The sequence below is a fragment of the Branchiostoma belcheri genome, unplaced genomic scaffold (genome assembly GCF_001625305.1).
Source record: "Branchiostoma belcheri isolate BF01 breed outbred unplaced genomic scaffold, Haploidv18h27 scaffold12, whole genome shotgun sequence".
NCBI lineage: Eukaryota > Metazoa > Chordata > Leptocardii > Amphioxiformes > Branchiostomatidae > Branchiostoma > Branchiostoma belcheri.
Genome location: NW_017802602.1, coordinates 2,978,109 through 3,000,037, shown reverse-complemented (window position 1 = coordinate 3,000,037; position 21,929 = coordinate 2,978,109). Strand labels below are relative to the sequence as shown.

At 39.8% G+C, this 21,929-nt stretch overlaps 4 protein-coding genes across 5 annotated transcripts; 2 read left to right on the top strand and 2 right to left on the bottom strand.

Annotated features, from left to right (window-relative positions):
- Positions 1-1,331: 1,331 nt before the first annotated feature.
- On the top strand, positions 1,332-7,846 carry LOC109462823 (E3 ubiquitin-protein ligase CHIP-like). Of its 2 annotated transcripts, none has more exons than XM_019759452.1 (7): positions 1,332-1,540; positions 2,431-2,629; positions 3,136-3,301; positions 4,642-4,720; positions 4,890-4,946; positions 6,702-6,818; positions 7,490-7,846. In XM_019759452.1, exons 1-7 carry the CDS (start codon positions 1,451-1,453, stop codon positions 7,613-7,615), a joined length of 834 nt encoding a protein of 277 aa, XP_019615011.1. In that variant the 5' UTR covers positions 1,332-1,450; the 3' UTR covers positions 7,616-7,846. The 2 variants fall into 2 exon arrangements, with proteins under 2 accessions (XP_019615011.1, XP_019615010.1); XM_019759451.1 differs by lacking the exon at positions 6,702-6,818 and adding an exon at positions 5,836-5,952 and having other exon boundaries at positions 1,334-1,540; positions 7,490-7,845.
- A 1,471-nt stretch (positions 7,847-9,317) lies between these two features.
- LOC109462880 (jmjC domain-containing protein 8-like) lies at positions 9,318-14,305 on the bottom strand. The gene is made up of 9 exons (XM_019759518.1): positions 14,170-14,305; positions 12,769-12,861; positions 12,560-12,608; positions 12,320-12,416; positions 11,959-12,027; positions 11,297-11,416; positions 10,579-10,646; positions 10,011-10,145; positions 9,318-9,440 (listed from the first exon to the last, which is right to left on the bottom strand). The coding sequence occupies exons 1-9, from the start codon at positions 14,286-14,288 to the stop codon at positions 9,345-9,347; spliced, it is 846 nt and encodes a 281-aa protein (XP_019615077.1). The 5' UTR covers positions 14,289-14,305; the 3' UTR covers positions 9,318-9,344.
- Positions 14,306-14,507: 202 nt separating this feature from the next.
- LOC109462834 (DNA-directed RNA polymerase III subunit RPC8-like) lies at positions 14,508-17,611 on the top strand. Its single transcript, XM_019759466.1, has 6 exons — positions 14,508-14,678; positions 15,134-15,230; positions 15,814-15,900; positions 16,155-16,218; positions 16,742-16,937; positions 17,457-17,611. Exons 1-6 carry the CDS (start codon positions 14,568-14,570, stop codon positions 17,511-17,513), a joined length of 612 nt encoding a protein of 203 aa, XP_019615025.1. The 5' UTR covers positions 14,508-14,567; the 3' UTR covers positions 17,514-17,611.
- Positions 17,612-18,104: 493 nt separating this feature from the next.
- Positions 18,105-21,658, bottom strand: LOC109462676 (rhodopsin, GQ-coupled-like). Its single transcript, XM_019759237.1, has 3 exons — positions 21,373-21,658; positions 20,027-20,712; positions 18,105-18,110 (listed from the first exon to the last, which is right to left on the bottom strand). The coding sequence occupies exons 1-3, from the start codon at positions 21,656-21,658 to the stop codon at positions 18,105-18,107; spliced, it is 978 nt and encodes a 325-aa protein (XP_019614796.1).
- Positions 21,659-21,929: the final 271 nt, after the last annotated feature.

Genomic DNA, 21,929 nt, shown 5'->3' with positions numbered 1-21,929 from the left:
GACTGGTAAGCTTGAAAAAAAACTTACAATTTCCATAATGAACTTGAAATCAGGAAGTGTACTCATACCAAAACTTCATGCCACTTATCCCACCTACTAACCCCTGTACTTGAGGACAATCTGTCGTCCCTAGGCTCGGCCTCGACAAGATCCTCAAGACCACCCTACTAATACCAAAGCCTCACCATCTCATCATAAAAAAAACAACTTTAAAGTTCCGCCGCATTAGGTCCGCCAAGTTTCCTTCCCGTCATGCTAAGAAAATTACGTCAAGTGCTAAACACAATCAGACTCGCCTTTATTACGTCAAAGCCATCGCCTCTATACACTTCTGCCAAAATGAACACACAACCAGGTAGGCTTTCAATTACTGCTCTTTCCAAACATACCGCTAGGTGTCGTCCTTACACTGTAGGCCTGTGACAGGTCCCACAATGCACCTCACTCAACTTTGACCTGCCCCATTGCATGACGGGAAACAAAATGGCGGCGCCCATAAAATCCAGGTAAAATAGAACAGGTTTTGCTATCGCAAACCTGTAATGAGAAAGACAGAAAACACAAATGTATGAGACGGTTTACCGGTTCTGGAACAAACACACGACATGATGCTGGTAACCAGGACACACTTTAAATTTCCCGCGAAATCCCGTTGACCTTTACCCTCTAGAGACTGTCGGGACGCCCACTTCCTGGTGTCAGCCATTTTGGTCTCGGACCGGAGTTTCCCTCCGTATTTCGAGCAATTTGACACCCTCAGCCCGACGGGCTGTCATTTCTGTACTAAACGCGGGTCGGAATTTTTCACTCTTTTGGTGGAAAGGGGTGCCGTGCCGCTTATCAATACACTTGATTGATATTTTCTGCGCCCAATTTATTTAGGGGTAAATGAGGCACATCAAAGTACATTTTGAAAAACGGGGTCATTTTTTTCGTCATTTTTAACCATGGCTGCATGGAAAAAACGAATTTTCCCAGGGTAACGGCTTAGTACTCGAAGAAGCTCAGAACCTAATGTTTCCAAAATTTGAATTTAATTAAAATCGATGCGATAAGTTTATCGCTATCTTCGATGGCCCGAACACACCCAGAACGCATATAGAACGTACCATCCCGGCGGTCAGGCGAAAAGGCCACATAACCATCCGCGCGGACGAATACCAGGAAGTCTTAGCTGGACCACCAACATTACGCCACCTATAAAGGCTACAACTAACAGGCTTTTCAGAAAATACAAAGATATGTACATAGATATTACGATTTCAGGGATATCGCGGCCAAAACATACCATACAAAGTCACGTTTCCGGCGATTTACTGCGCACTTACTCTGGTCAGAATTAAACTCCGACCCGGAACCTTTTGCCCGAGATGAGTTGTTTTTACCGTGGAAGGTTCTAGTAGTTTCCTACCCTTCTCTGGTCCAAAATTAACAACATTTAGGATTAGAAATGAGTGCGACGGAGCTTAAGGACCAAGGGAATCGATTCTTCAGTGCCAGAAGATATGACGATGCTATAAAATGTTACACAAAGGCGATCGTAAGTTTATGGCTCTTCTACAAAATATAATTTGTTAACCAGTTCTTGTATTTACAAATAAGAGTTTTGCGTATTTCTCACATCGTTTCGACTTTCTGTAACACAGATATCAGTATATGATTGTAACAGTTATGTGTGTGTGTGTGTGTGCAACGTACAACCCATAATGTTACAACCGATACAAAATTTGATGACACCCAGCAAAAATTAACATTGATTGATAACCTTTAATAAATTTATTACATTAAGGTATGGTTTAGTGTGACCGAAAGGTCAATCATAGCAGTGGTGGCAATGTGTTGCTTGTGCTAATAAGCGCCAGCATTATGCAAATATATGCATGTATCGAAAATGAAGACTTCAAGTATAATGAATATACACGTCCCTGGAAGTACATTGAATGCAGAAATGTCATTGTTAATCTAAAGTTGGAGGTAGAATCTCTTTTCTACCTCCATGATCTAAATGGTGTAGCCAGGCTTTAGGATATTAGTATTGATTTGTGTTTTCCTTTTATAAGATCATTTAATCTAAAATGGCAACCAACATTTTGTATTCTATCAATTGACCTACACTACACACACCACAAAATGGGAGCACGTCGGCGAAACGTACTGCGCCTGCACAGAACCCTGTATTTTCACGGTTTTCGGTGGATTTTTGGTCAACGTTGCATTAGAATTTTGCCTGTTGCAGAGGATATCTTTTCCAACACAACATTTGGAAACTACAGACGAGATGTTTTCCTTATATGCGCGATTACGACCTTATATGAGACGTTCTACCAAAGTGCTATGTACAACACATAACAGGTTTCGCGCAGGTGCAGTACGTTCTGCCGATGTGCTCCAAATGGGCCTCAATATGTTTACCATTTCTCATACAACTAGATCAAGAACCAGTCGGTAGCGACGTACTTCACGAACCGCGCCCTGTGCTACCTGAAGCTTCAGCAGTGGGAGTTGGCCGCGCAGGACTGCCGACGGGCGCTCGAGCTGGACAACAGGTCGGTCAAGGGGCACTTCTTCCTGGGGCAGTGTCTCATGGAACAGGACGCACACGACGAGGCTATCAAAAGCTTCCAGAGAGGTTCGTACAGTGTATCATTAGCCTCTACCTGTCTTTGGGAAGTGGCTGGAAAGATTAGAAATTGTCCAGATGTATCTTTAGCCTTTACCAGTCTTCTGGAAGCAGCTGGAAAGAGAAGAAATTGGCCAAATAAACAGATCTATTATCTGTATCTGTTCTGGTATAACCACCCCTCAGAGTAATACACCAGATCATATGCCGGGGCCAGGGCAGTTGGTCTGCACTAAGCAAGGATGTTAGTCCCCTGGTATATTATCTGTGTGCTTGGCCATTTTCTACTCTTTCCAGTCACTTCCCAAAGCCTGGTAGAGGCTAAAAATAATTTTTTTTCTGATACATTTGTGCTTTTCTTGCCAAAAATGATTCGAGATTCTTACAGACATGTACATGTACATGAAAAGATGGAAAGGGAAATATTCAACATTTGCAAGCAAATCTTTGCATTCTAGTGCAGGACCACAGAGCAGGACCTAAGTACATGATTGTGTATAATATCCTTCCCACAGCTCATGAGCTAGCTAAGGAACAGAAGCTGAACTACGGGGATGACATCGCCAGCGCGTTGAGGATGGCCAGAAAAAAACGCTGGAGTGTCCAGGAGGAGAAGAGAATAGAGCAGGAGATCGAGTTACAGTCCTATCTCAACAAACTACTCATAGCTGCAAAGGAAAAGTAAGGATATAGAATTTTCTTCTTACACAACCATAGAGTTTCTCACCTGCTTACGTTTCGATGTCTATCAGACACCTTCCTCAGAGCTTCTGACTGGAGTTCTGCAACTCGCCGCTATTTAACGCCAATGTAGGTGGCTCTATGGTTGTGTAAGAAGAAAATTCTATATCCTAAGTATCTTCCAACCTGATGAAATTATTTACGGAAAGGAAAAGTAAGTGTTCAAAAACTCATTCTTTCCTAGAACTATCGCAGAGTGGAACTCGCTGTCACCAAGTGCAGTAGAGGCATTATCATTAGATAGCTTTAAACAATGTTTAGAGTTAGATGTTCAAGGGTTAGGTGTAACAAGTCGTTCAGTGTAATGTAGCCAACTGCCGCCGCACCGTGTGCCTGTGAAGCTGGTGTGTTACACTGAAGGGCGGTTATACTGGCGCTACAGATACAGATACAGAAGACATTGTGCAAGAGATATGCCATACAACAGTTACTCAAGCTATTGGATATGATTTTGGTAATGGGCAGACGCTTCAGGCAACATCCACTAGTCACTGACTAAAGGTAGTGGATGCTATCTGAAATGTCTGATTTCCAAAATCATATCCAGTTGGTTGAGTAACTGTTGTTTGGTGTATCTTATTACCTTGATAAGTACCTAAATTCATCAACATATGCAAGAAATATTTACCTCAAATTGTGAACGTTAGGCCACACCAATTTAATTTGTTGGTTCTCGGATTCGCCTCTTCGTTTTTTTCTGATTTGCAAAAAAAAAAAATTTGATTCTGGTCTTGTATCAACTGAAAAATGCTCATGTTTTGCCCCCAACAGTTGAGGAAAGTCCTTTTCTTCCTACTTGTTACAGTTTTCCCATCTATCATTGCAGTGGTTTGATTAAAAGTTCAAAATTCAATGTTTAAATTTTAACCCAGCCTTTTGTGTTGACTTCATAGCTCATTTCGTAGCATTTAAGCCTATAATAGGATGCCTAGACCTGTTTTTATTTTATTTTTTTTCGCCCTGTCGCTTCATATTTTTTCTGAAAAAATCCGAGAACCAACAAATTAAATTGGTGTGGCCTTAACTTATTAGATGTGTTGTCTATACATGTTCATGTATCTTATCTACATTTCATGGAATTGCTAAATGCTAAGGTATTTTCTACAAAAAAAAGTTTATTGCTTCCAGATACACAACTATTGTTTTGGGTGCCTGAGCTGTGAGATTGTGTGTCTGTTTGTCTGGACAGTGTAGGTTGACAGCACATGGGTGGGGGAGATTGACAGACAGAATGCTGTATTTCTTCTGCTAATTACATGTATATGACTTTTGTCTTCCAGGGAAGTAGCAGAAGTTATGGAAGAAGGCAGTGACAATGACAAATGTCTTGATGAAATAAAAAGAATAGAAGAAACACATGTGAGTATCCCTTCATCTTAAACATATCTTTAACTACAACCAGCATTTTAAGATCTTTGTCTCAGAGAGTGTGTGATTTTAAAAGTTTGCATCTTTGAGGATCGTTAAAGAATCATCTGATTCATTGTCTGCTCTTAATTTTATGATTATTTTTGTCTTTACCCCCCAGGACCATTATATGGCCGAACTGAACACATTATTCTCACAAGTGGATGAAAGACGAAGGGTAAGTTAGACTCGGGCATCAGTTATACTCAGTTGTATTCAGTTGTTTCCACACAGTTAACTGAACTAATGTGAAGACATCTTTTTTAATAAGTCTGAATAGTTAAATTGCACCTTGGAAAGGAAATCTTCCCTTGGTTTCCTTTTATTACTTCTTTGTAGCCTTTGAATAATTGCGACATACATGTATCTTTCCTTCTAGGTCATATTTATACATGTATGAGGAATACAGTTACTGTATTACCTTTATGACTTACAGATATGATAGTTTTATAGAAATATAAGGTCATTGGGTAGTAGGTCCCTGAGGATTGACTGGTTTCTAATCATGTTATTTTTTTATGGTGATGATAAATGCCTTCTTATTGGTCCGATCCTATATAAACCAATGAGAATGCAAAACCAGTGGCACTCGATTAACATTCAACCATCTTTCCCTGACATACGCAGTACAATTGCACTCACAGTTAGCAGAGGGAAGATTAATAAAGGCATCCAGTGTAGTTTTTAGGGCTTGGAAACCCTATTTTTCAAAGTCAATATTCTAGTTACTTATCTACATACAGAGTTTAAACCACACTATCCAAATGCATATTGACCCTCATGGAGCAAAAATTCCCAAAATTCTGATGGAATGGAAGGGCTGTTTTTTAGGGTACCTCCCCTAAAATAAAGGACTCATCTTGGGGCTTGTTTTTGCAGTTTTAAGTATCCAAAGTATGAAATACTAATTGAAATGTGCTAATGTGAAGCATTGTGTGTCAATATCATAAAGATTGCCCTATTCATAATATTTCCAGTTTTACTGCTCTAAAATCACATTGGATGCCTTTAGAAAAATACATTTTTTTGATTTTCCGTTTTTTTCTTCTCCCCCAATGTGTGTTCAGAAGCGAGAGGTTCCAGATTATCTGTGTGGTAAGATTAGCTACGAACTGATGCGGGACCCGTGTATAACCCCGAGCGGTATCACGTATGATCGAAAAGACTTAGAGGAGCACCTGCAGGTATGTCCTTGCTGCATGTTGGGATGGAGGTGTTCCCTCGGACCCTGTGCAGAAGTCACTCCGTCATTTTCTTCTTCTGAAAGAAAAGCTTCGAATACATTGACAAACAGTGTTGAAATACCCATCTGCATTTTGCAGAGAGATTTTCAAGATTACAGAAGAAAAAATCACACAATTTTGCAATTTTGCATTAGGTTGAGTAGATTGCAATTGTAGTATGGAGGATTGTGTAAATGTTTCCAAATTTCGAAACTAAATTTTGACCCAACTGCAATATTGCAGAACATTGAAAAAAAAGTATTTCTACCACTGACAAACACTGAAACAGATGGTCCTTTTGCCCACCAAATTTTGGTCCTTTTCTGTCGCAACTTTTGTTGAAAAATCTGTTGGGAATCAAAACCTTCTGGGAATCAAAATTAGCCCAAATATTTGAAAACTTCAACAACTTTTGGTAAATTGACCTCACCAGTTGATTCTTATGTGGAGCCACATGAAAAAAAAGCATATATTGTCGAAGATTTGTACATTGTGAAAAATATTTGTAAAACCCAAATTCGATTTAAAAAAACAACACTTAGGGATGTTCATGTACAAGTTAGACCTGTTCAGTCTGAACTCACAGCAAAAAAAAATCTAGAGTTCGGAGAACACATACCTCCGTAGTGGGAAAACGACTGCCTGCCTTCTGCACACTCCCCTGTGGACACTCGGTGGTAACCACGTCTTTTTATGTTTTGTGTACGTAGACGAGAGCCGTCCCCGACTTTCTATGTTGTCAGATTAGCTTTGAACTGATGAGAGATCCTGTAATAACGCCAAGTGGTATCACGTACGATCGCAAAGACATCGAGGAACACCTACAGGTACATAATGGTTAAGTACTGTGTGCAAAAAAAAAGTACTGTGTGCAAAAAAAGTACTGTGTGCAAAAAAAAAGTACTGTGTGCAAAAAAAAAGTACTGTGTGCAAAAAAAAAGTACTATGTGCATAAAAAAGTAACGATTATTGTGTGCCAACAAAAAAAAAACTGATACATGTATCTACATGGACTCCTATAAAGCTTTCTATTTATCTGTCTAAAGACTAAGTTAAAACTTTTGGTCCAACACAAAAAATTCTATCACCTAAAGCTTTCGACCAGTCACTCTGGTCTTCTTCAGTAGACTGACCCAGTGAAGCTTGTCATGTGGCTTCTTTGAAGTGTAACGTCAACACTGGGTCTAATTATCGTTTATAAAAAACCATTGCTCTATATAAAAACTTCACAGTTGAAGTATGTATGTTGCACCAAAAAACTGACACAAAAGTCTGGATCTAAAAAATTCACAGGTGACACAGAAAATTTTTTTATTTGGCTGTAACGTAAGTGCATAATTTTATGCAACGTGTGATATGCTGTACAGTTGGAACTTAAAAACAAACAGGTACCAAAGTTGTATGTTACTATTAGTATTACCAATGTGTTGATGTGGTATGTTTATTGTGTGTTTGTTTGTTTGTACTCTCTACACTCTACGTTTTTGTTTTTCTGCAGCGGGTCGGCCATTTTGACCCCGTAACTAGGCAACAACTGACCAAGGATCAGCTGATCCCTAACCTAGCCATGAAAGAGGTCATCGACCATTTTGTCAAGGATAACCAGTGGGTGGACGACTACTAACTTCAACAGCCGGAAATATAATCTACAGGGGGTAGATAACCACTAACTTCAACAGCACAAATCTAGCAGCTTCCAGTACCAGGCAAAGATATTTGGTAACGACTAGTATAAACTGTTATGATGGAACTAAGAGGCAATAGCACTTTGCATGCCTAAAAAACTGAATTCTGGTTAAAATAACGTAATAGAAAGTTGTAGTATCATGATCATCAGCACATTTGAAACTTTCTCACTAAAGTCAAATGGTGTTGAGACTTCAATGGGTGAAAATGGGTCCTGTATATACAGTTACTTTCAGGAGACCGTCAAACTAATAAAATAAAACCACAATGAAAGTAAATGCATTTTGCATTAGTTTCGGTTGAAGTAAGCATTGTAGCAAATACCTTAGTTTTTTTGGACAACTGAGGTACTACAGTAGATGGGTTCATTGTTAATATTGTATGATGTTGTACATACTACAACTAACTATTTGACTCAGAACGGTCAATATTACTGTCGCACACAGTGATAATATTCAGTAGACAGATCTAGGTTACTTGTTTAGTCATTCCTTTTTCTTGATGTTTCATTTTGAAGATAAACATTGTATTTAGTTGTAATTTATGTTTTTGTTATGGAGGTTTATTAAAAGTTAGGCATAACATCATTTCTGTAAAAAAAAAAAACTATCATAACCTAAGTTTATAAAAATTGCAATGCAAAAAGTCTTTTGTAAAGTATCCTTTGGAGCTTACAAAGTTCCATGTCCACAACATAGTCTACAGATATGCCTAGTTATCTAGCTAATTGGGTATTCTAATGGGTCACATTTCTTCTACGTTTGTCACTTTACTCCTATTCAGTTACCATCAAACTGTTATAGGTTAGTTGCATTTGCTAAAATGATAAAATGTGAGCTGTGCATCTCTGGAACATATGGCCATGGCTTGTTTGTTATACTTCGCATCTTATGGTGTCTATAGCATGATTTTACTACTGGTTTACAGCTAGATTCTGTTGTTGCTTAGAGAAACCCTGATTCTACCATGTACAAACAATAAAGATATTCTAACAGAGTTCAGCAAGATAATGTTAAAACGGTGTAAGCTATGAATATGAAGAATAGTGTGAACATCTGTAAAATATGTCCAAAGCAACGAAACAATTGCATTCCCTGCTTGGAATGGAATAAAGTTAGATTTTCTTAAAAATGTTGTTTACTAGTACAAATGTATATGTGTGTGTGGGATTGTGTGTTTGTTTGTTTGTTTATGTATTGAGATTTACCACAATTGTGGAAGGATTCACATAACAGGTGATTATCATCTCTTCAAGATGTCAAACCTGAGACCAAACTGTAAGACTGTTTGAACCACTCACACTGGGAAGGACCCCTCTTATTGATATTAGAGTTATAGGTTCTTTAACATACTTTAAATATGTGGCTCTCATTCCTCAAACACGGGACCTTGCAAAATGTCATCCTTAACCCAAGTGTACCAAGGTGCTAAATTTTTGCCCAAGTTGAGTTAGGAAACAGGTGCGTAGTGCCTTTCCCAACGGCACAATATGGGGGAGGCCTGCCAGGGATTCAAACAACCAGTCCCAAAAACAAGACCACCTTGCCACCATAAATGAGTGTTTTCTGTTACACTTAATACATTTGTGTACATGGACCCAGTTGAAGAAAGTACATCTGTGTAGATAAAACACTCCTTTATTACTTTTTCCAGAGACCTGATGGCTGTCATATCCATGGAGCCAGACCCAGGAATGTTGATATAAACACAGACGTGTCGATGTTCAACGTGCCATGCCACCACCGGTCTGGGAAATAGATAATCTGGAAAACAAACAAGACAAAATCATCAGCTTCAATCCTATTTGGCATACACTAGTCACTAGTTGTCAAAAGTGCCTTGGCACACATGTATGTTATATTCTGCTGCAATAGACTGTTAAAAAGGAAGGTCATGATCTATTCGTGAGCAGAATCCATAAAATTGTCTTCACACATTAATCTAGCACATTCAAACATAGTTCCTATCAAAAAGAGTGTGTCTATCCCAGTGTGAGTGGACCAAACCTTACAGTCCAGCATTGTGCAGCTTGTATAACCATACAAAAAACTGGTGTGTTACACCTTTAAAGTCTAAGGTGGATTACCTGTTAATGTTAAACAAACAAACTCAAAGTGCTACGTGGCCTTGTTTTATCAGCTCTCTGCATGCTCTCTATAATCTCCAAACAGATCTTTTGGTGGGGGTAAGACAGTATCAAATTGACCAGTCTGTGGGGAAATGGTTACAGACTGGCCAATTTGATACTGTCTTACCCCCACCAAAAGATCTGCTTGGAGATTATGCTCGCTACTAAATCAGGTGAAGTGAAAAAAAGTACATGTATAGCTAACCTCCCCAGGGCCGATGGTGCACTCATACGGCTTGTCTGACTCCTCCAGCTGTGGATACTTCTCCAGTAACCACTGCAGGGTGGTGCGGTTAGGGTTAAACTCAGGCTGCTGCTCAGGGGGATACAAGAACCATCTCTGGAGAGGAAAAGACCAAATAAGGAACAGTGGAAAAATTATGATTTACAGGATCTTATCATTAGAGAACAACTATAACCAAGGAGATTAAATAGAAGGGGTTAAATACAAGGGGTTAAATACAAGCCTTGAATTTAACCTCCTGCTATAACCCTTGAAATCTTATCTCTTCACACTTTTAAAGCATTCAGAAAGTTCACCAACAAAAATCTTTCAAACTTTGCTGGGCTCATCCTTACAAGTTCCCAGCTCAGGGATATAAATACTGTAGTCTAGATCAAATTTGAGAAAAATTACTTCTCTGTTGTCTGAACTACAGCCAGTTCTCTGCTCTAATTGTATGTCAAAAGGGACTCCGGACAGATTTGAGTGCACTTTTTTTGTATTATTACAGTTAACATGTATTAAGCTGCTATATTTTAAAATTCCATACCTTTCTACCATAGATGACCTCACCAAAGCCTGGTCCATGGAAATGGAAGGGCACTCCTGTACCTGCACCTGAAGAACAGAATATTGACATTCTTAACATTTTCCATTTTATAAATTCTCTACAGTTTTTTTGTCCATGTTTAGAGAGTTGATGAACCCAGGATCAATGAATAAAATTCATAGAGAAAACAAAAAAAGTGCATTTAGTTCTAGCAAAAGTTCTATGTTTACTTTCTAGGACACTATCAAATTCCATGTGACTGAGAGATTCTGATCAGTAAAGACAGAGTCTTACCCCATAACAATCTGACAGGAAAGTGGAAGAAGTATAAAGAAGGAGTGGTCTGGTGGAGAAAACATAAAGAGATGGAAAGGACTGTGCGGCCACATAACAGGCAATCAAAGGAAAATGTTGGTGTCTTCTTATAAGTATTATTAACCTTACCACATTCACTTAGTCACTTATTCACCCATCCTCTCATCCACATACAACCCACTCACTATTGATGATTATGATACAAATTATATGCACTACTATGGAAGGCAAATATGTTCCAAGTGTACAAAATAGTCAATACAACAATTATGCCATAGCAAAATCATACAAACACATTGTGTAATCCAACAAAAACTTTTAATTAACACATTTTTGTTCATCACTACTGTTAGCAACTATGGAAAATATTCCTAATGTTGATACGTGTACTATATTGACCCACCTGCTAGTCCAAAGCTGAGAGCACCCGTGTGTCCAGGTAGGTAGTAGGGAGGCTGTATGTACTCATCTAGCAGTGGTTTCCACTCGGTGTAGTTCTGGTCTCCAAACAGGTACAGAGTTTCTGACAGGTGTAGGTGAAAATAAAAACATTAGTCATCATCATAGTATATTAGATAACCCTAATATGACCCCATCAGGGATAAAGTATGGGGAACAGAGGTGCTGGGGTAGGGCAGGCAAGCCTACAACCTGTGTGTATAAAATCAACCAATCAATCAATCAATCGAAAATCAATCAATCAATCAATCGACTTAATTGCTCAACAACTGTAACTGGTACAATGTATGGCAAAGAAGAAACAACAGGGGTAGATACATGAACTATGCTAAAATAGAATTCTGTCAGAGCTAGTCTATAGTGATACTAAAGCTAATCTATTGTGTTTTCGTTAGAAGAGTATTATTAAATTTTGTGATTCAGGAGATATGTCAGTTTGTCATAATATGGTGTCGCTTTTGTAGTGATTCAGATATGAATCAGTACAAAAGCGACACCGAATTAATGAGTACAAATTGTCAAGAGTAAATTATAAGTCACCTTGCAGCTTGCTTTCAATATAGCAATGACCATATGTATGTCAATCATTCTTATCATCAACCTTACCATTGCCGAGTGTGTTGGCATCCTGAGGTTGTAGAATCTCCTCCACATAATGCTGGAAACTGACTGGCACTGGGGAGAGGCAAAAATACATACATGTAAGTTCATCTGCAACAGTATTATTATTACTTAATAACATTAAGTGTTCTAAATTTCAGACTAGTCAAAGTTCTATCTCAAGTGCTCAAGTTATAAGTAGTTGCACTGGTTATTACTAATTATTCTATTTGTTTTCATTATTGCTTCTGCATTGATTCAAAAATCATAGAAACCAACATTATGCAATGTACATTGTACATTGATTGCCTTAATTCATGTTAAGGAAATCTTTTGTTTGTACATGTATATGAAATGTAATGTTCACCTTTTGTGTAGGAATAAGTGTTTGCAGAGCTGAGAATGACTTCCTTGCTTCCATAGTTTTCTACTAACAAAGACTTGGAGCACAGTTTTCTGAAATTCTGAGAAAAGATGAAAGTTATTTTCAAATCAGACTAAGTGTAAAAAAATTGGAAAGTCGAATCTGACCCCCAAACTCATTATATTCAAATGTATGTATTCTGGATTTCTTGGTTTTTATCTTGAGTTTATTATAGATACTTACGGAGTTGTCTGTGACACTTCTGAATATGACAGGTGCTTTTTCAGCATATCTGAAAGTTGGAAATACATACATAACATCATGCTATGATAAAAGCAATAGATCTAGGATTATGTCTTTTCTATACTGATCTACTACCGTATTGATAGCTGTGTAGTACACAGTATGAATGTACATGATCTTAATTATATACATGTATTGCAATTACCTACTTCTCTATGAAGTCTCCCTGTGTGAGAGAGTTGTCCCTGATGTCGATGTTGCAGGGTCCAGGCTGGGCGATCAGGTTCTCTGTGTCCGTATACCTGGCAGAGGGGAGGAGAATAATGTCAACATGTAAACAATTGTTGTCTAGACCATTGCTTGATACCATATCGATGTAGATGTAGATGTAGATTCCTTCAGGCCAGGTAGGAATATCTTCCAGTTTGGGCCGCTCTTGACTTCAGCCGACAGTCATCTCAGGTCGCATGGGATGATCCAGGGCTCTGTAGTTGTATACTACTGGGTGTAGTCTCATATGTTTATCAAATCTGGTTTTGAAACAGTTCACGCTGGGAGCTGTAATCACTTCTTCCGGTATTCTATTCCACCAGCATACTGTTCCTATGGTGAAGAAATAAAGGTGGTGAAGAAATATCGAGGTGTGTTTCAGGTTATGTCAGGGGACTTCAACTTTAAAATTGACGTATTATCTTCAATGCCTCCCGCTCATGCGTTTGCACATACAACCTTCGAACCGTACTTGTAGTATATCTTCAAGCTGGAGATTTTAAGGTGTTACTTCTCCTTCTTTTGTTAAGAGGCGGCGGCGCCTTCACAACCGAATTATTGAAGATTCTGCCGCCTATGCTCTGTTGGCCATGGTGCTTCGCTGGGAAGCAAATTTCTTAATATTGTCTCAGTGGAACTGAGCTGGATTCAAAACAACAACAGAGAATACATCATTCTGTATTTTAAAACATCATCGTGCATTATAATTAAGGATACTGCGTGTTCACACACATACGGCACAAGCCAATGGGGCAAAGGTTAGTAATAGCGCAGGCGCAGAGGGCCCAGTTTTAGTATATAGAGATGGCAATGTAATGTAGAGTGTAAAGAAGTCTTTTTCTAGGGAAATGTTGTTGTTTTGGACTTGGATGTTATAGGTAAGGGTTGTAGTATTTTAATTTTGGTGAAAAAACAGACTTGCAGCCATGTTTGTGTTGTCTGGCTGGCTGAAGAAGATATAGGTTTACATGCGGTCATCAGCTGTCCAGAGAGGTCAGGGGTCACTTCTCAATGTTTGGGTAGAATTCTCGCATGGTTTAGGTGCGTAGGATTTTGTCATTTTTTGGGAATGGAGACTTGAAAGGTTGGCCTACCCTGCCAATGTATGTTCTTCAAGGTCTAAAACTCAGGTATATGAATGTTGACCACGTTGTTTTGACATAATTCCCATATATTAACATAGGAAAGCCCTATTACTGTGCTGTGCCCAATGGGAAGACCGCACGTGTGTTTGTGTACTGTGGGCAAACCCGGAAGTAAGTTATAACGACACATGTTCGCTTAGGTCTCCTATTTCTACCGTTCTAACCGGTATATTGTAACAATAAAACGTTCCTCACCATCCTCCGTTCGAGTATAAAAGTTTGTGTGCGTCCGCGTCCTCTGACCTCACGCAAAACTGGACGGAAATCACGAAAAACGCTTCGAACCACCGGCAGAAAAACTTCACGTCCGCCATGTTGTTTACATCAGCAACTACACGTTTTGCCGCAAGACGTAAAATATTGGTTTTGAACTCTCGTCTCTTAATTTCTACCGAATTGCAGTCATTTTAACCATCACAAAATTAAATCTACAATCTGTCATCATTTGTTGCAGATAAAACAGGAAAAAACACGCTGAAATCGTTCACATACGAACGATATTTTACGACAGAAGTGTTGTGACGTTTTCCGGCTGAGGTCAGAGTTCATTTCTTAAGGCGCGTGCAGGAAGAAATCCCAACCAAACGTGCGGCATGTTTACGCTGGTAGAAATGACTGATACTGTCAGGATACCGCCTCATCTCTTCCACATCAAACTTAACGACGCAGTCATTGAGGAGCTCAACAACAAATTTGCAAACAAGGTGTTGGTTGCGCTGTTGCTTGATTGCTTTCTTGCTTGCTTCTTTCGTTGGTTGGTATAAACTCCTTGGTTGGTTGCTTGATTTGTTTGGTTGTTTTCTTGCTTGACTGCATGCTTGATTTGTTAGTTGGAAGGTTGGTTGCTGAATTTTTTTATTCTTTGATTGTTGCCTAAATGAAAAATTTTTGACAGGACCATCCTGTCAATAACAGAAGAAAATGCATGATACAATGTAGGATGGTCCTGTCAATAGACACTTCCTTGGTTGGTTGTTTGGTTGGTTGGCTGGCTTTCTGGTTGGTTACTTGGTTCTTTGGTTTGTTGCTTGATTGATAGCTGCATCTATTTGATTTTAGGAGATATATAAATTATATAGTATTATATAGCATAGTATTATTAATACATATAAATGTTTGTTTAGCCTGCTACACCTGTGTGTTATTTCCCCATGCCCAGGTTGTGTACAATGTGGGCTTGTGCATAGCTCTGTTTGACATCACAAAGCTGGAAGATTCTTTCATTTTCCCAGGAGACGGGGCATCTCACACAAGAGGTAAGTGACATGTAGCCTCCATAGCAGGCTTATAGAACTGGGGGTTTGGTGGTCTTTGGCTGTAAATGGAGGTAATTAAACCAGGCCGGCTATGTTGTCTATATGCAATCAGAAAATAGCACATAAAAGTTCCCAAAGACCATGAAGACCCCCAAAACCCCCAGTTTTTGATTGCTATATATGGAGGCAAGGTGACATAATGGTGGACCATGAATATGAAAATGTAGTTAGTAATTAGTCTCAGCACTAATCCTACATAATGTTATAAAGGACCACCCCTTAGACTATAGCTAGTATACTCACTCTGTGGATTATAGAGAAAATGTCATCTTTGGGGGTTAAGGCAGCCAACATCAACTTGCCAATGACTCTGCCAGTACACTGGTGATTTGAAATGAATCGCCAAGTCTGGACTGTAGAGTTTGGACCATCACACACTGCACTGCCTCAACTCCACACTTTTTCAAAAGGTGTGGTGGGTTCTTAAACGTGCGTGGGGTGTGGCTCTCCCCAACACGGGACCTTCACTTAACGTCCTATCCGAGGGATGTCCCTAACCTAATGTTTTATTTTTTTGTTCCAGTGCATTTCAGATACGTGGTGTTTCGACCCTTCATGGATGAGATCCTACAGGGTAGAATACGGAGCTGTAGTAGGGAAGGTGTTCACGGTAAGTAGACTAGACTAGACCAATTCTATTTACCTTTGAAAATACACATTGCTTTTTGGTCTGTTTCTTCTTCTTTGGTTGAAACATCACTGTTTTCATACTGTTTTATAAGATGACTAGCCTGGGTACCATCCTGGTTAGTTTACGTCCACCAACGTTTGTAGGAGCAACTGTGGGAGAGGACATTAACTAACCAGGATGGTACCCAGGCTACAAGCTACAAGATGACACCATGACTCTTTTATATTCCCCAGTGTCTCTAGGTTTCTTTGATGACATCCTGATCCCACCCGATGCCCTCCAGCAACCGTCCAAGTTGTATCCTTGTCTGTATTATAACAAGGGGCTTTAAATACACTAGCGTATGTCAAACGATGCTGTAGCTTGAGTACCAGTCTTGTTTGTTTATATTCACATGTGTCTCTATCCTGTGTATGCCTAGGATATAGAGGCAAATGGCAGGCTGCCATCAAGACTCAGCATCAGTATGCAAGCATGTCTAACCCTCGGGAGATGGGGAACAACTGTGTTAAACTGCATCTGGGTAGTAAGTGTGAGTGATACACCAACAAATCACATAAAGTGTGCTGTAAGGTTTACACAAAGTATCCATAAATTGTTTTAGACAATATGTGTCAGGTACATACTTAGTAGCTACCTTATTGTGCAATAAAGCAATAAGGTAGCAATATGAAGCAATAAGAAGAGCTAGAAAAGCTCAGCAACAAAAGGACGGACTGATTACACTGGAGACTCGCCATACTCTTCTCTGCAAGTGGCTGTCCACATCACACATGTAATGTGTACAACACCGGCAGTATTTGCCTTAACTGGTGCTCAGTGATGAAAGTGAGCAGGTGTGGGTGTGGGAGTACGAGACAGAGGAGGGAACACACGACCTCTTCATGGACATCAATGAGGAGATTCGCTTCCGGGTCGTGGACGAAGTGTTCGTAGACACGACCCCTACGGGGCCAAAGGTCAGCGAGGCAGCCGAGTCTGACAAAGAGGCGAAGAAGTCGCCATATTCACTGGTGGTACGTTTCAAAATATTTCTTTTTAGCTCATCTTTTCTCATATTCATACCAGTCACCCTGGTCTTCTTTAGTAGACTGACCCAGTGAGGCTTGTCACATGGCTTCTTTGACGTGTGACATCAACACTGGGTCAAAGGTATCTGGTGGAATGCTCTAGGTGAGAGAACTTCTTTGTGTTGGATCAAAAGTTTTAACTTTGAATATGTAACTACCAACACAGATGAACTTTCATGATAGTAGTAAAATCAGTTTGCAATGAAGCACTGCTTATCCTTGACTTGAAAATCTTTAATTTAAAACACCTCAATTGAAATGGCACAGTCTGAACCATGGTTTCTCATTGGTGGGGTTGTTGAAGCTTGGGACTTTCCATTCTCTATATTGAGGATGTTTCTTTCGATAAAAACACCTCAATCAAAATGGTACAGTCTAAATCATGGCCTCTGATTGGTGAGAAGTTAAAGCTTGTTGGGACTTTCCATTCTATATATTGGGGATGTTTCTTGTTTTATTTTGCAGGGCACCATCAGTGAGCCAGGCCTGGGACTACTGAGCTGGTGGAACAGTGTTGGATAAAGGCCTTTGTCTATTTACTTGTTTGTTTGTTTGTTTGTTTGTTCAAATTGATATGTAAAGATTGTGGATATGTTTTATGTATGCTTAAAGTTGTTCTGAGAAAAGAAACAGTTTCTAGTTCAGTTCAGTTTGTTTGTTTGGTTTGTTCAGTTATTGACATTGTTTGTATTAGGGTCAGTTTATTGGTTATTAGCCTGGTTACCAAAACTATTTTAGCTGCCAGTGATAAAATAGGTTTGTAACCAGGCTAGATTTTGGTTGGGGAGGTAAAAGTTGGTGGAAGGAGAGGGATGGGCTCCACCCTCCAATACGGTACAGTGGATGAACAACCCACTTTTCAACCCTGAAAAAGGCTATGGGACTACTAGTATGTTTACCTACATGTACCTCTATAAGAGGCCATAAGATATCTTATAAGATATCTATAAATATTCTGGAAACTTCATGCTTCTACAACTAATTTAGTGCGAATTAACTCTGGGACCATAAATTCACAGGTGCAAAAGTAGGTAAAGAGGCCCCTAGTCTAAAACCTCCATATAACTCTTACTAACACGTCTGTCTCTAGTGAGCTGACCCCTTTCTGATTGATTAGCCCTGTGAGGAACAAATTAATTAACAAGGCCAATTAATCAGGAAAAAAATGCAAGCTTTAAAGGCCAATTATCAGTCAGGGCAAGGTAAGACAAGATAAGATCTCTGTAGAAAATACGTGCCGAAAATGCCTTAATCTGAATTGATTTTCGTTGAAGCCGGAAGACTTTCAGCTTTAAGTTGATACATGTATTTAGAGCCACAAGGTGCTTCCATGGACGGAAAGAAACGGTGTCATGTCATGTTTTTGCAGAGTCATCGTCAGCAGAAATAATACATCGTATCATGCATAACTGCATTGCGCTCACAATGTTTGTGGGATGTCGCATAATTTTGATGCCCCAGAACTTTCAAACAGGAAACAACAGAATCAACAATGCAACCAATTTTTACAATCTTATTTATTTCTAAACACATTTTTTTTTAACAAGGGATAGCCTCGAGTCCTGAGATATTTTACAATCACTGTAAACGTCTCAGTATATACAACATACCTATCGTCCCATCTATATACCGGTACCTATATTAACGACTCTGGTCATTCATTCGTCCGTCAGCATAATGACCCTACAACATATGTATACAATAGTCACTGTTGTATAGTTCTGACTATTAACTCCCTGATTATATATTGGACATAAAACACGCACTTAAGATAGTTTAATGATTAATATTACCTTTCAAGAAGGCAAGGATCTGAAGTCATCGAACGACAATCCATAAATCTACAAACAGTACGTTTGCCCCTGAAGTCCCTGAGATGGCTTGGAGCCTATTTTCATTTTGATTCAATAAAAACATTGTGCGTGTTATAGATATGATGTAACCTACATATTGCCATTGATAATCTTACGTGAGTTATTCCTCACTTCAAAACGTTCTGAGGATAATGTTGTTCCTGTTCCTATGATTCATTTCCTGTGACATTCTCGGACATACACATTACATACTAGACGTACTGTGACTAATATCAAATTACTAGATTGGACACCAAACGTCATGTAATAACGCGTGATTAATACAAACTATGATTCACCTAAAATATGACTATTTTCCGAAATAAATGTCCTATCTTAAAGACCCTTGTTACTACAGGAGCCTGATTATGCAAAAATATTATCATTTGCATACTTTATTCTATCTCACTCTACGTTTCGTTTCGTGCATGCTACATGTATATCTATGTATATACGCATACACTTGATGAAACATATTTGCAAAGTGTTCTATTATAGCATTAAACACGTATCTTTCCATCTATAACTTCATGGCTAAATCCTGACTTCAAAGTGTGTTACTATGTATAGTAACTGTCATCTTTGATGGCTTTCTTGGGCAATGTTACGGCTTTGGTGGTTAAGTTTACGTACGGTGCGTGACCATAAAATCACTGAACATCAAAGGCTCTTCAACGGCCGTGAATGACAGTGGATAACTTCAAAGGAGGCCAAGCTTTAGATTTTTACGTCCATGTCTTTAGGGGAAATCATTTAAGAGTGCCACAGTATACGAACAGTGATTTGATCGAACTTTCGTAACCTCATTGAATCTTTCATCCTGAACTTATATATTACTGATTAACCACCATATTTGTAGCTTAACACACCTGTACTGTTCAAATTCGTAGAGTTGTTTGGTAGATTCAATAAGAAATTGCCTTGGTACACTGTATAGATAAAAGCTTCCTGTGTTACTCAGAGTAGGTAAGCTGGTGTGTTACGCCGAAAGGCGGTTATACCGGCTATACAGATACAGAGTCATCACACTGATGCGTGCCCAATGCCCACTTTATTCGAGAGGTATGACGGATTTAACGAATTGTTTGTTTCAACGTACGTAACTGCCCTCCTCAAGCTAGGCTCTGCATCTTCCGACTCACTGGCATTATTAATATTCCTGTTAAAAGACTGCAGCGCTACCACATACACGTTCCTCGTGCTTGTAGGCCCCTTTCTCATGCTGAACGCCGTTGGCCCAGCTTCTCTGATCTTGCGAAACGTTCTACAGATCTGTTCCCTCACTTTTCTGTCCGTCAGAGCGTAGATGACGCCGTTCATGCTGCTGCTCGAGTGCGCGATCACTAAGCTTGAAAAATGAACCCCACCGGGCCATCTGTCGTCGTAATCGGCCAACACAATCACGGCGTATTGCAGCCAGCACACTACGAAGTAGATGCACAGTACGCTGAGCGATCGTAGCGCCTTCGTGCCTTGTCTTGCTTGCGGTGGCGTCCTGTCTTGGAGGTATCTTCTCAGGTTGTTCTTGATCTTCACGACGTTGAGGTACAGGGCCGTGTTGAAGGCGAACACCGTCAGAGTCGGGAGAAGGTGTCCGACGAGTAGAAACACCAGAGTGTAGGAGGTCTTGGTTCGATCGTACGCGCAGTTCATGGTCTTATGGTCGTAGCGAAAGCTGCCCCAACCAAACCACAACGGTAACACGAACCCGAGCCCGTAGGTCCACATGCCCACCACGATAACCGCAGCGCCTCTCTTGGTGAAGACGTCGTCGTGCGTTTGCCGTTTGCAGATGAAGAGGTACCGGTTGACGGAGATGACGGCGGTGATGGCTAGTGAGATGACGCAACCGGCAACGCACAGGCTACCTGTTGTTGTTTATTATATATATATTGAAGTTTATTGCAAATTCATGCCCGGGGGGCTAATTGCAGATTACAAACAGAAAAGAACAATGAAACGTAGTATAGAATAACTAAAATCTACATTAAAAGGTAGTTGTCTAGAGCTATAGCTATGTCTATAACTATGTCTAAGGGGGTTGACTTCTCTTTTATAGGAACTTCCAATTAGTGACAATGCACCACTACTCTTCCTGGAATCCTCTTTCATTCTAAGATACAAACATATAACTAGCCTCCGTAGCATGCCAAAAACTATGGGGTTTGGGTCTTCAGGGAGATTTTATGTGCTATTTTCTGATTGCATATAGACAACATAGCCGGCCTGGTTGAATTACCCCCGTTACTAGAACTGGGCTAATCAGAAAACAGCCGAAGAACACCCCCCCCCCCAGTTCTATAAGCCTGCTACGGAGGCTACACTATTTACATTCGCCATCTAATAACAAGCAATGCTAATGATATACAATAAACGTCTTTAAAACCACATTAAACAATATCACATAAAATGTTAGCCTTGATTATCATTTGCTAGGTTTTGAACAGTAACCTACTCATTTAGCACCAATGAATAGCATCAAGCAATTTTACATTATACAAGTTAACCAAAAATTTGTCATGTTGTACCTGTGATGTCACAGACCGTTGAGTTTGAATTCTGTGCGTCCGGTCGGTAGAACTCCGGCCAGGCGATCCCCAGGACATGTAGTGTGTCCACTACAGTGGTCACTAGCAGGTCCACCGCTGTCAGGTTGACCACGTACACGGTAGCGGACGTTCGGATGTCCTTCCGTCGGTAGAGAACCCACAAAAGTAAGAGGTTTGTGGCTGTACCGAATATTCCTAGACATCCAACCAGCATCGCAAGACCCATACGAACGTTTGTAGAATACATTCTCAGGTCCATTTCCATGGTTAATCGTAAAGTTCTGTATCAAACTGTTGCGACAATGTAGATGCACCCTCAGTTGAACGGAGCGATCGCACGTGGAATTACAACTTAAGACGGAAGGACTAGCGTATAAATACGGTTAGCTTATTGACAGTCATTGCGCACGGCCTTCGCTAATTATACAATAAATTATTCAAGAGGCGTTACCCGAGAACTGGAATAACTTTACGGATGAATCAAATAAGCAAAAGGACGTGGCGTGAGTTGTAAGTGGACATTAGCAGGTGTCAAA